We start from the raw sequence: 13,618 nt of genomic DNA, 5'->3' as shown, positions 1-13,618 counted from the left end.
CAATGAATTTGTTTGGAAAACTCCTTCCACCCCTTCAAGAGCCTACTCTTGCATCACCTCTTCCAGAAGCCTTCTCTGAGTTCACGGTAGAAAGTCCTCCTTCTCCTGTGGTCTCAACACATCTTGCGTCCCTCTTGGTTCCCGCCCTTGGCCTCTCGTCCACCACTTCCTCCCCCTCCTCCTCCCCTCCTCCCTTTATCTCTCTCCTTCCTTCTTCCATCCCTCTTTCCCCTCTCCTCCTTTCTCTATCTCCCCTTCTTTCCTTCTCTTCCATCTTTCCTTCCCTCCTCCCTCCCTTGTGCCAGGCACCTTTCTGGGATCTGGGGTTATAGTGGCAAACAAAACGTGAGTGTCCTGTTCTAATGGGGCACAGGTCCTGGGCTGTGTAGGTAAAGCATAGACAACAAGCAATGAGCTGATAAATGAGAGGGTTTCAGGGTGACAAGGACCAGCCTTGTGAGCTGAGCCCTGAGGGTAAGCTGGGGCAGAGGGAGGGTGGGGTGTCCCATGCCCCTGCTGCTTGAAGTACAGGCACCGCACTGAACTGTGGGAGTCAGTGGGAGCTCTCAGAAACTTTTATTATAGCAATTTGACAGTGGAATTTTTTGTCAAGTCTAAAATAAAAATAAAATACATGGTTGTGTATTTTGTACCTTTATACCATTGTTCTGCAGATTCATTTTTGTAGTGTTTTACATTTTATAAAATTAAAAAATACATTGGTCCTTCACCACGGCTCATTTGGAAACAAGTGTCCAAGCTGGGGAGGAAACCAATGAGGTTTCATGGGCTCAGTGTGGGGAGACCATTCCCCCAGCTGGCAACTAACAAGGCTGAACCCACCATCACCTGGCTCGCGCTCCCAGGACTCCTTCTCTGCCTTCTCCTGGATTCCCTAAATTCCTGATGCATGTAACAATGTGGGTGTGTGGGGGAGTGCAACGTAAAGAGATTATGATGGGACAGGGCTCATGCTAGGAAAAGGACCCATTAATGTTCAGGTCAGCCGGGGTAAAGGTTATTCTGATGCTGGAGGAGTTGGGATGGGGGGTGGAAGAGGGTGGTAATGCACCTGCTCTATGACAGGAGCCGGAAGCACAGAGCTGGAAAAGACAAGGTCTCTGCCCTCTGGGAGCTCCTTGGCTAGTGTGGCAGGGAGACATATGACTCAGCAGGCCGTGCTAAATCAGGGCACTGCCCTCCCCAGGCTGGCCCCATCCTACCTGTCCAGCAGGGTCTTGTAGTGGAGCACACCAGAGATGAGGTTGGCTGCAAACCTGCAGAGAGAGAGCAGGCCTGAGGTTCTCCTCTTAGGGGCCCAGGCTCCTTCCCACTATCCAACCTTCCATTCCTTCCACTCCACACCCCACCTCTCAAGCTCAAGGACCCCTTCCCCAAGCTGCCATCACACTGCCAGTCCTTCAAAAGCCTTGGATTAAAATGGTCGTGTGGGGGTAACGGATAGCGGGGAGGAGAGGATCCTTGAAGGTGAATGAGGAGGAGGAGGGAGAGGAAGCTGGGAGGGGCCGCAGAGCAGGCGGGAGAAGGCCGGATGGTCAGGGGTAGGGTTCTCCCTAGGAAAGGACTGTGCTGGGCCTAGACTAGGCCAGGAACCCAGCTTTGGGGAAATCCAGTCTCCTGGGGGAAAGTCAATAATTTGGTCCCCTTAGTGGTAATGAAAATGGAAGGGGGTGCTGGAAGGCGGGGTGGGGGGGACATCATCAGAGATGGTGCCGCAGGACTGTGTCATCTCCACTGTCCATGGATGAGGACCCTGGCTTGATTGCATCAGGAAGAAAATGCCCCTGTGGATGCAGTTTGAGAACTGTTTTCAGAAGCTGTTCGTCCATCTATCGGCATACTTTCTTCTGCCCCGCACCCCCCCTTCCCCGGAGGTCTGGGCTACAGGCTGCCTGGCCAGCAGCTCAGTGGGGCTTGTCCTGGTGGGGAAGGAGGGAATGGGGGATCTTCTGAGCATCGCTGAGCCTTGCCTGTAGGCCCAGGTAGGCCCTGCCTCTTTTGTTTGTTGGTTGGTTTTTTTTTTTTTCCTCTCTGAACCGTGGTCATGCTGGGCCACATTGGGTGTGGCTCCAAGCCACTCCTGTCCAGAGGCCCTTCTTCCCAGCCACATCCCTGTGCAAATGCTCCCTACCCCGCCCCCCCAGCAACATCGGTGGGCCCAGAGGCCGTTCCAGTGGTTCAGTGAGCCCTGAAATTACAGCAGATGGTAGAGGCTCTTGTGGTGGCAGCTGGCAGGAAGGAACCGTTTCCACCCCCTCGGAGCCTCTGTTTGGAGCTCGGGGCTGGTGGGGGCTCAGCGGAGCTCCTCTCAGACAGCCTGGGGCAGTGTGTCCTAGGGCCAAGTGCAAGCCTCAAGTCCTGGTGGGGTCAGAGAGTACACACCTCCTTCCAGGGCCTCAGCCAGAGCAAGAATGCCATCGAAACACCAGGGGGTGGGGCAACCACGGCCTCCACTACTGTCCACTGCATCCCAAATAAATATGTTCTGAGGAAGACCTTGTGTTTGTCCCTCACAGAGCAGCCTCATCTAACCTACTTCCTGGACCCGTGGCCCAGACGGCGTCTGTCTTGGGCGATTTGGGCCTCAGAGAGCTCAGCCAGGGCACAAGCCTCCACCTTTCCTTCCTGGTCCTGGGGCTGGGCTCCAGGCAGACTCTCCAGCTGTGAGCCCAGGAGCATGGTGGCCTCACCTCAGCTGGTCGTTCGTGTCTGGGAAGTGCTGCCGGGCGAAGATCACGGCTGGGCTGGAGTTCACGGGCAAGGCCAGGCGGTTATTGAGATACATGTCATTCAGCCAGTACTCAGACACCTGTTGGGGAGAACAGGAGCGGTGCCATTACCCCCAGGGGCCATACCCTCTGCACAAGGTCACCTTGCCTGTGGAGAGCACCCGTCCCATCCTGGCAGCCCCCAGGAATGACTGGGACACTTTGTTGGATCACGTGCTTCATTCCTTCATTCCACAAATACACCCTGAGCCTCTGTTACCTGCTGGGGCCTGTGTGCTCTCCAATCCCCCATGACTGACCTCCATCTTTGCCCCATACCTTCCCTCTCTTCCATCCCAGTTTCCTATTCTGGGTGTTTGGTACTTCATCCTTGAACCCTGCCTATCCTAATGTGTGTCCCATTCCTGATTTTTCCCCTTCTTTGCTTCCCTGAACTTACTCCTACCTTCTGCTGCCACATCTCTATCTGCCATACTTGTCCCCCATCTGTCTCCATTTCCGTACCCTGTCTTTCCCTACTGCCCCATTTATATCCCCTGTGGCCCCACCTGTCCCCTTCCCTTTCCCCATCTGTCCTCTATCCTTGTCCCTGTCTGTCCCCCCATCCCTGACTCCCATTGTTTTCCATCTCCATTCCCTCTCTCTCCCCATCACCTCATCTCTATTCCCATCTGCCCCTCTTGATCCCCATCCCTATCTCCCATCCCACATCCTGTCTGTCCCTCATTTTTGCCCTTGCTGTCCCCTTGTTTCTCCTCTCTTCCCTATCCCCCCATCTGCCCCATCTTTGTTACCTACCTGCCCCTCATCCAAACCCCTGTCTCCACGTCTGCTCCCTGCCCCCCACCCTGTGGTTCCCTTGTCTGCGTTGCGCCCTCTCTGCAGTCCGCCCCCTCTCAACAACTCTTACCCAATTGGCTGTCTTCTTCTGTCGTTCTAGGAGCTTTTGCTGAAGGGTCTCCCCAAGGCCACCCGGGGCCCCAAACCGCTGCACAATGGCTTGACTCCTTCTAAACTGTTCCTCAGGTACCAGATGCTGCATGCATCGCAGATAAGTGGAGAGGGTCTGCTGCAGGGGGGGCACTGGAAGTTTGGGCAACTCCTAGAAGAGAGAGTTGACAGGCACTTGTTATGCCGGATCTTATGTGGGGTCTATAAGACTATGCCTGTCCCCAGGTTGGTCCCTGGAGTGTGTCTCCATCTGTTCCTATCCTTGTTCCCCATCTTGGGTCTTGCCTATTTCTAGGACCCAGCTCAGTGGAATTCTGACCTTAGAAATCTTCTGTTTGTTTTTTTCTGATATCCCAGGCCTGCCCCCAGGAGGGGATAAAGTGTAGAGGAAAAGACCTTGATGTTGGCAGCAGACAGACCTGGGTTCATGCATTGAACCTGATGCCGACAAGTTGTGTGATCATAAGCAAACCCCCTCACCTCTGTGCCTCAGTGTACTCCCCTGTAAAATGGGGGTAATAGCTTCTACCTCTTATCAGATCAAACAGATCCTACATGAGAGTGCTTTTAAACCATAAAGAATGGGTGTAAGGTAAAAGAGATCCGTTATTCATAATGGCTGCTGGTCACCATTAATTTAGGAATTGTTCCCAGCTGGGGCTTCAGAAGCTAGTTCATCTCTGGACCCAAAGGGTATAACACTGAAGGAGAGATTGGCTCCTTTTTCTATCCCTTCCTTTTCCTTCTTCCTCACTGAGCTAGTCACAGCCAGAAACCACAACTTTTCATAGTACCGATTTGAGTTCACAAAGTTGGTGGTAGGGGGCCACCTTCTTTCAGGGGTTTTTCCCTTTGGGGTGGTGGGGGCAGGCTGTGGAGTAAAGGGACCCACTGAAAGCTTGCCTGTGCTCTGGTCCTGCTGCTGCCTGGGTTGGAGCCCTCCCCAGAGCTGCCCTGGGCAGACAGGGACCATGTGTGGGAGCCTGTGCTGATGAATGAATGGGAGTCTTTGCCTGCCTGATCCAGTCTTGAGAGCTCACTGCCCTAGGGGTAGGGAGGAGGGTATCAGTGCTAACTGTAGGCTGCTCCTATCCCAGAGAATGCTTGAGGACGAGGGTGCTCTGGGCAGCATTCTAGGCTGCTCAGCCCACTTCAAGAGAGCCATGCCTACCCGTCACCCAGCTGCTCTGGTTCCCTCTTCCTTCTCTTGGGGTCTATGGTGGGCAAGTGGGCAGGCACCTGCAGAAAGCCCAGTCCAGCTGGTGGCCTTGCCAAGAGTATCAGCAGGCCTGAGTGGAGCCCCTGCTAGAATCAGGCCACCCTTCCTCAGGGCTCTGACAGTGTGCTGAGACTCAGTCATGGGGAATGGGTGGTGGGTAAAATGGGATGAGGCAGGAAATCTCGGCTCACATGTCTCAGCCCTCTGGGGCTCCTCCCCAGACTATCCTGAGCTTCCTGGATAGGGACATGTACCAATGAGGACACTAATTTGGACACTAAAGTCTCAAGTCAGTACACATTTCATGGGCAGTGCATGTGAGCCAGGCCCTGGACTGGACTTGGGAACAATGGAGAAAGAAGGGCTGCTCTCAAGGAAGCCCCAGGCCAGTGTGAGGAACATGCCATGGCATGTTCAGCAACAGAGCTGTCTGTCAGCTGTAACAGTCAGGACAGTGTGGTGAGCAATTTCATGTGGAGAAGCCAAGAAGTTCTGATTAGGGTTCCAAATGAAGCCCCAGGGAAAGACGTGGCACGAAGACAAATGTCACCAAGGGGCCAACACCTCAATGACCTGCAGATTAGATGGGCTGCTCCACCACTTAGGAATGTGGGGAGGGAGGATGCCTGCCTAAGGAGGGGTGGCACTGCCTTCAGCCAGTGGGGAAGATTGTGCCTAAGCCTCCAGGACTGAACTAGGGACAGCAGCTGGGGCTGAGATGTGATAAGGCTTAGAGAGTTCAGTCTTAGCCTAAGGCAACTCCACTGGGCTCAAAGCCTTTGCAAGTGAAACTTGGGGAGAGGGAAAAGCCTTGGGACTAGAGTACCTGACCCAGGTCAAGGGCTCTTCCTGGCCTTGGGAGTTAGGAAGCATGGCTGTCAGCAATTCTTCAGCACCCCCTGAAGCCACTCCCCACCCCTCCAGGCTCTCCCAGGCTCAGGGCAGGACTGCAGCCTGGGCTTCATGCCCAGCAGAGGGCAGGGCTGGTCGCCAGGCAAGTGCTCAGGGCCAGTCCCATACAGGACTATTCTGGAAGCAAGGATAGGTGAGTGGGGGAGAGTGGGGATAAGGGACGGGACTCCAAAAGTCACTCACAGGCTCCTCCTCAGTGCTGGGAGTTTTTGCTGCCATCTTTTGGGGAACTTTTTCCAGTATGGGCATTGTGGTGACTCCTGGCTGGGGAAGCAGAGGTGCAGACCTGGGGACCAAGAAGCAGGGAGGCATCAATACAGAAGCCACAAAGAACTCCCACGGACCCTTCACCTCCCAGATTCCGATATTCCACCCCTCCCTGGGAGGAGACCACAGCTGGATGTGGGGCCCAATTACACCAGGCCTCCATATAGACCTGGTCCCAACCTCCCAACTTCCAGACCAGCACCCCTTACCACAGTGTCCTTTCTGAGTCCCCAGATGGGATAGAGAGAGGTCTACAGCAAGCCTTTAGCTGACAGCTGTTCCATAAGACTGTCCCCCAGGCTCAACTGACCACCCCAGGCCAGAGTGGGAAAGAGCAAGTTTGGGCAGGCTCACTCCAAATCACAAGGGGTCATTGGCAGTGTACTCGCTTTGTTCCTGCCTGAGATCCAACAGATAAATGTTTTGCTGATTAAAATCTCTCCTAGTAGACTGTTAGCTTCTCCCGTTGTGTTCTGTGCTTCAGCTCTGGGACCCAGCTGGGTGATGAGCATGGAGTAGGATCAGGGCTGGGTAGCTGAATAAAAGGAATGCACGCATGCGTGAATGCCTGCGTAAATGAATACAGGTCCTCTAAGGCTGTGGGCTCCAGGACACAGTCTGGGCCAACTAGGGAGCCTGGCCTGTGGCCAAGGCAGCGATTGTGGTGGAGGGTCCTGGGGTCTGCTGGTTGGACCGTGACTTAGGAAATCAGTCTCTGGTTTGTAGGTTCCTAGTGTGGGTGGCATGAGAATGCTCAGGGAGACGGTACAGGGCAGCTGGGCAGTTCCGGCCCTAGGGGCGACCAGACTCAGCCTGATGAAAAATGGATAATTTTTTATTTACAGTAGAAGTGACCCAGGACAACAGGGGCAAAGGCCCATTTTTAAGACCATCCTCTACTCTCAGCGACCCCCCTAAGCAGAACCTCAGAGCCACACACCCATGATTTTTCACTTACCCATCCTCTATTCTCTCCTGAGAGCCTAAAACTGATGTTTAGCTCATGTGATCCCCCACCCCAAGCAAGCACAGCACAGAGGGGGGCTAGGCTCCAGGCACAGATGACCCAAGGACAGAGCATTCAGAAAGATGAATGAAAAAGGCTCAGGAATGGGTGAGTCTGGGGCTGTCTGGCAGCACTAGGCAGAGAATACAGAACCCACACTAACTCTGTGCCAGGATGCTCTGGTCTAGGTGGCCCCCAGAGCTGTTGAATAGCGTGGTAGCTGCCCTGACATCCTGCAAAATGGAAGCAGCGGGCATCCAAGTTAGGGGCCTGCAGGGCTGCAGAGTTCTGAAAGGACGGTGATGGCAAGGTCCAGTTGGTAGAGGCCCTTTTGCAGCTGGAAACCCTGTATCTTTGAGAGGTGTGAGATTGGAAAAGGATGGTTTCCTGGGGACCAAATGGGAGGGCCTGGTGTCCTCCCGGCTGCTTTTCCTCCCTGGCCCATGGGCCCGCAATTAAGAGGCATATGTCTATCTGAACGCGTATCTTTCTATCTTTACTTGGTGCCCTCCAATGCATGCTGCCGCCAGCCTAGCTTCCGAAGGCTGCCAGGAGAGGGTCTCCGCTCTGCCCCCGGCGCCCAATCCCAGCTCCGCCCCCACAACACAGGCGGTCCCTGTCCTCTAGAGACTCCCTGGGACCCAGTTCACACTTGCCACCTGCGGCTGCTCCCCACCTCCCGCCTCCGCGAGGGTCGGGCGCGCACCCGCAATTCAAAGGGGGTCCGCATGAGCCCCGGCAACGCCATGGCTGGGCATAGAAAGTGCAGACCTCGGCATTTAGCACACGGGGATCCAGGAGAATAGAGAAGCGAGGATACGCACGTGGAGCCGCGGAGCCTGACGGTCAAGCCTCTCCCAGCCCTTTCCCCCTAACTTCTCACGGTCCTGCTCCCTCCCGGTCCGCCTGCCTCCACTCTCGGCGCGCAAGCGCCAGAGCGGTGGAATCCAACAGTCTCCCGGCAGTTCCCCGACGGCCGCTTCGGTTCAGGACTCGGGAAAATCCCGCGGATCCTGGCGCCTCTAGATCCCCGCGCCTTCCCTAGACGGAGCCTTCCTCCACCTCCCTCGGCTCCCTGCGCTCTGTTCCCCGCGCCGCGCTCCTCCAGCCCAGCCCCTCTCACCTGCCCTCCTCGGTTCTGCCGCGTTGGCCGCAGCTCCACCGCACCAGGCAAGACTAGGGGCGGGAGTATGAGCCGGAAGGGATCCAGGGGCGCGTCAGCAGTACGGCGGTGGGGGCCTCTGTCCGCGGTAGAGACTCCGACGTCGCCGGGTCCCCGCGGCCTCCCTACTGGCTGCCGGCGGACCGGCCGCGCCTGTGATCTCCCTCCCCTTGTTCCTCCTCCCTCCCCTCTTTCCTTTTCCCTCCCTCCCTCGGCCCCACCCCGTCTCTCTCGCTCTCAATCCTCGCCCCTACCCTCGCCGCCTCCTGCAGCGATCCCACCTCCGGGACCCCTGCCCCGGCTCGGACGGCTTCCCGGACGAGTTTGTGTCAGGGCGGCGGAATCCAGGCCCGAGATTTTCCCACCCATGCCCGAGATTTTTCCACCCATGCCCACTGGTCCCCTGACCAGCCTTCCCCAGTCCAGGCGCTCCCCCAACTCCCCGGCTGCGTCCGCACAACCCTGGAGAGGGTTGGGTCCGGGGAAATCTGGGCCCTCCCCGCCGTCTAGGCCAGGCTCAAATCAAACTACAACTCCTTTCAAAATGATAATGAAAATAATAATAATAATAACCCTGTTTCTTGATCACTGCAGGTTCTCCGTCCTTTTCTATTTCCACTCCATCCTTGCTGGCACTATGGGGCGGGGGGGGGCTGTGGGGGAGGGAGTGGAGATTACAGACCTGGGATGCTTAAAGACCACGCAGCCAGAGGCAGACACTCCTCCCAGACAAAGCACTCCTCCCCCCACCCCCACCCCAGATATAGATCCTTACACACCAACACACACAGACAGACCCACAAAGACAGACCCTGCCCAGACAAACCCACACACACAGCCCAACACGCAGACTGGGGACAGACGTGCACGCACCAGCAGTGAAGACGCTTACAGGCATTGTTTCATACACAGGCATACCCCAACTCAGGCCGCAGGCTCCAGGACTGGGAGTGGCCTGCAAACCCGCGGCCTGCAGGTCCGGAGACTCAGGTGGGGAGACTTCCGACAGCCTTGGCCAGATGCTTCCCCCAAGTCCGGGGTAAGGGTGGGGTAAAGAGGGTGGGGGGTTGGCACCAGCTCCTACATTGGCACCCTCTTCAGTCATGACTCTGACCCGCACAGGTAGGACACAGCAGACACACCAACTGTTCCCCCGCTCCTCGAAGGGTAGAGCCTAGCTATCTATCGAACACACTTGACTGAGACCTCTGTCCGGAACAGCTCCGCCACTACTCCTCACCGGAGCCGCCGGAGCCGCGGCGGGCGGGGATGCCGGGCTCGAAGGGAGCCCACGCCCGGCGCTTCAGAGCTCCAAGGCTGACACAGGGAGTGTCCTCAAGGGGCGGGGCCTAGCGTACCCGGAGGGTGCGGGTCCTCAGGCTCCCCCGGGCGGCGCCCTGGGGCGCTGCTTTGGGGCTGGAAAGAAGGGGCTGCCGCCGGCTGAAGGGAGTCGTGTGCTACAGGATGTATGGGAGCCTTTGCTGAATTTGCTTTTTTTCGTGTATCTCCTCTGCCACAGGCTTCCCCAGAGCTTGTCAGGCTAGACCTGGATTAGGGCTAGACCCCGCTCACCCTCCCCTCTGCCCTAGCCCTGTGCCCGGCCGCCCACCCTCATCAGTAAAGAGACTCGGTCTCGAACAGATATAGTTTATTGATTCGGGCCGGAAGCACCGCGGTGCAGGGGGCCAACTTGGCACTGAGAGAAACGGAAGGAAAGAGACAGACGCACGGTTCTACACAGGGGAGCCCCGAGGTGGCGCCTCTCGCACCTCTTTATCTCTGCAGGACCGTATGGCATCGCCCGTGCTCTACGTCCCACTGGACGAGAGGGAGGGAGGCACAGAAAGGGGTCATAGAGAGGGGATCCCGACAGGGAAGTCAAGACGCGCGAGGCTGTGGAATACTCGTTGGAAGGGGCGGGCCCTCAGCCTGAGCTGGCCAGTGCTCTAACAAAGTAGCCACCTTGACCCAGGGAGGGGGGGAGTGGGTGGGTGGCCTAGAGGAGTAGCGGGACTGCTAGCTGCGGGTGTAGTAATTGTTGTAGACGTCCTCGCACTCGTCAAAGGGGCCCGAAGGGCTTCGAGGTGCGCCGTCGGGGTCAGACACCGGGCGTTCACGCAGGCGCACAGCGTCATACAGACCCTGGGGTGGCTCGTCCAGGAGCACATCGCGTTCCGAGCGGGAGCGCCTCAGGAGGCCCACGTTGCGCAGCAGCAGCAGGACGGGTGCGTAGAGCAGGTTGGCCAGGCCCATGCCAAGGCTAAGTTGCGCAAAACCGAGCGAGTGCACTATGTGGCCCGCCACTATGGGCCCGAGCGCATAGGCCACGGAATAGGAGATGTCGGCGATAGCATAGACGCTGCCGTAGACGGAGACGTGGCGCACGTCCACGAGAAAGGCGAGAGTGGGCAGCAGTGCCGTGTCAACTAGCGCAATGCCAAAGCAGAGGCCGCAGAGCGAGACCACTAGTGGTGCGAAGGAGCGGCAGGCAGGCACCACGCAGGAGCTGGCTCCGATCACTGCGAGCCCGAGGGCTCCGTACAGCCACTGCAGGTGTGGGTAGCGCGCCGCCAGGCGCACGGTGAGGTAGACGCCTAGCACATGCGGCACAAAGGCTGGCAGCCAGGCCATGCCCGTCTCCCATTCAGACGCCGCCATCGTATGCTCCATCCACGTGGCGATGGTAGGCTCGAGGAAGGCGAGGGGGATGTTACAGGTGGTCAGCGCCCCGGCCACCACGGCGATGTAAGGGTCCAGCATGAGGCGGTGGATGGGTGTGCCCACCGGCAGGTTGGCCCGCGCCCGCGTCGCAGCTGAGAAGGGCTTGGCCACCACCAGCAGCAACAGCGCGTCGAACAGCGAAACAGCGGCGAGCACCAGAAAGGGCACGTGCTTGCCCGCGAACTCATAGAGGAAGCCCCCGAAGGGTGGCGCCACCAGACTTCCAAAGCTGATAAAGGCCAGCGCCACGCCCAACGCGCGGCTGCGCTCGGGCTCCTCCGGATACTTGTCCGCGATCATGGCAATGCCAGACGTGTCCGCAAAGGCTGAGCCCAGGCCCTGCAGGCTGCGCGCAGCGAAGAGCGTAGCGTAGTCTTCCGCGAACGCGAACAGCAAGGTGGAGGCGAACAAGACGCCCAAGCCGATAAGCAGCGGCACGTCGTAGCTCATGCGGTCAATAAAGGGCCCGCTCAGGGGGTTCACCAGCAGCTGCAGGATGGCTTTAGAGGCAAACAGCACCCCGATCTTCACGTCCTCACTCTCTGTCTCTGCCTTCTGGGACTCTGAAGTGTTGCCCATGTTGGCACCGCCATTGGCTGGAGTGGACGGCTGCAGGGTGGATGCTTCGGTGCTCGGGGTGTTTCTGCCGGCCTTCTGCATGTGGGCAATGTAGTCGGGCACGATGGGCACGATGACCATGTACAGCATGTTGTCCAGGAACAGCGCTATGCACACGATGACCAGCACCAGGCGCCGCTGCCGCCGGGGATCCTGCAGCACGGCGCCCATAGCCTCCGACAGCTTGATGGCTGCCGCCCTGGCCGGGCCCACCGGCGCCGCGGGTTCCATCGCCTCTACTCCGCCGCTCTTCCGAGGACGCCTCCGCCGGGGCCGGTCTCGGGCGCCCTGCAGTGCAGAGACCAGGGCACCGAACTTCGCCGGCGCGGTCCGCGCGGCGCAGCTCAGCGCAGCGCCCCCTGTATCTCAGGTGGCTGCAGGGCTCATGTGTCCCGGGAAAGGCAAAGACCCTGCCCCTCGAGACGCCGCGGCTGTTCGGAGCCGAGCCGGGACCCGCCGCTGCTGGGATCAGGGGCGGTCAGGGAAGGCGGGCGCGCCGAGGGGCCAGGGCTAGAGACTGAGCACGCTGCACCTCCGGCTCCCCGGGCGCCGTCCCCGAAGCGTTGAAAAGCCGCCCGCGCGGGCCGAGGGGCATGCTGCTGCCGCCCGCCCGCCGGCTCGCTCGCCCAGCAGCCGCTCTCCCCTCCCCTCGCGTCGGCTCTTGCCTCCTCCTCCGCCGCCTCCTCTTTTTTCCCTTTCCACTCGGGGCTGTGACGCGGCGAGTCTCGGCCCCCGAGTGGTGCCCGGGCCACTTGCGTCGCTCATGCTAATGCGACGTCGGCGGGGTGGGGGCCGGGGGGCGGGGCGCGGCCGGGCAGGGGTCCCCTTCCCAGATGCGCCAGGACTGGAAACCCTAGAAAGGGGTCTTGGTGAGAAGAGAGTCCTGGTCAAGCTCTGAGGATGGATGCGCTGTGGGAGGAGAGGGCTGTCTGTTCCCCCCGCTCCCGCCCTGTTCTAGGACCCGCGGGCTTTGCGCCCGCTTTTTCTCCCTCCCCAGAGGGTCGCTCAGCGGCCGCTCCCCACTGGCCCCGCTGGAAAGGAGGGCGCCGAGGGCTCCAGATCTCCGCCTCAGCCTGGATCTCGGCGCATAGCCGGCAAAGAGCCCCCGAGGTGAGCGGTGCCTGCGTCCATCAGTTCTCGCAGCTGAAACGTGGGGCGGCGATTGGTGGGGGGCCGGCTGGGATACCCCAACCCTTTCTCTGGCCCCACCCCCTGGCCCCTTCCACCCCCGGGAAGGGAGGGGGAGACGCAGAGACTGCTGGGCCGGGTTCCGACAGACCGGCCCTTCGGGAGAATGTCACAGCAGAGAATTCCGGACTATGAGCTTCTGGGGATAGAGGGGAGAAGTCGCTTCGGTCCCACCAAGGGCCCCGAATAGCAGCTCTGCCCCTCCCACCCACCCGTGCTGCTTCGCCACCTTCTCCCTGCCAGTACTCCCCCTTTCAGTTTAAACTGTCCGGGTCCCCCAGCTCCGCCTCCTCTCCTTTCGCTCCTCCTGACCCCCTCCCCACTGTAACTCCTCCCAGGCGTTCTAGCACTCGAAAAGCCCTCCCGCAGCTTCAGCGAGGTCCCGCCCCCTTCCCTCCCCCCTCCCCCGCCTACTCCCCTCCCCCCTCCAATTACCAGTGCTGCCTCCAAGTCCCAGGTGGATTCTAGGAGTGACAAGGCCGGGGTCCTCTCTTGCAGCTGTAAGAAAGCCCGAGTGGGCGCCGCGCCCACTCCCACAGCAGGACCCAGCCAGCAGCTTTGCTCTCATCCGAGGCTCAAGGGAGGCTCACCTTCTGAGAGGGCCGCACCGCCCAGACGCATTCTCTGCAGACTGGCTGAGCCGCCCTGGCTGTGACCTGGGCCTAACGTGTTCCCCAAAGAACCATGACCCTGGATGGCACACCGAGTCCGTGCTCCAGTCCGAGGCTGGCAGGAGAAAGGCTCTGAGATTGGGAGACCTGTGTTGTTGAGATTACAGTTGGCCTGTTCCAGAGTCAGAGAGGAATTTTCCCATTCTTCTGGTC

General features: G+C 59.0%; 2 protein-coding genes across 2 annotated transcripts in view; both read right to left on the bottom strand.

The window, feature by feature from the left end:
• CHAT (choline O-acetyltransferase) overlaps positions 1-10,065 on the bottom strand; it is a 52,457-nt gene extending 42,392 nt beyond the window's left edge. The window contains 9 exon segments of the mRNA XM_032312200.1: positions 1,224-1,277; positions 2,712-2,830; positions 3,661-3,852; positions 6,016-6,098; positions 6,101-6,118; positions 8,229-8,322; positions 8,325-8,497; positions 9,508-9,584; positions 10,037-10,065. Coding sequence (XP_032168091.1) covers positions 1,224-1,277; positions 2,712-2,830; positions 3,661-3,852; positions 6,016-6,098; positions 6,101-6,118; positions 8,229-8,322; positions 8,325-8,497; positions 9,508-9,584; positions 10,037-10,065 — 839 coding nt within the window.
• On the bottom strand, positions 9,908-12,326 carry SLC18A3 (solute carrier family 18 member A3). The gene has a single exon (XM_032312754.1). It carries the CDS (start codon positions 11,835-11,837, stop codon positions 10,284-10,286), a length of 1,554 nt encoding a protein of 517 aa, XP_032168645.1. The 5' UTR covers positions 11,838-12,326; the 3' UTR covers positions 9,908-10,283.
• Positions 12,327-13,618: the final 1,292 nt, after the last annotated feature.

Source organism: Mustela erminea, chromosome 14, assembly GCF_009829155.1.
Source record: "Mustela erminea isolate mMusErm1 chromosome 14, mMusErm1.Pri, whole genome shotgun sequence".
Taxonomy (NCBI): Eukaryota; Metazoa; Chordata; class Mammalia; order Carnivora; family Mustelidae; genus Mustela; species Mustela erminea.
The sequence above is the reverse complement of the archived record's forward strand: the minus strand, read 5'-3'. Positions and strand labels throughout refer to the sequence as shown.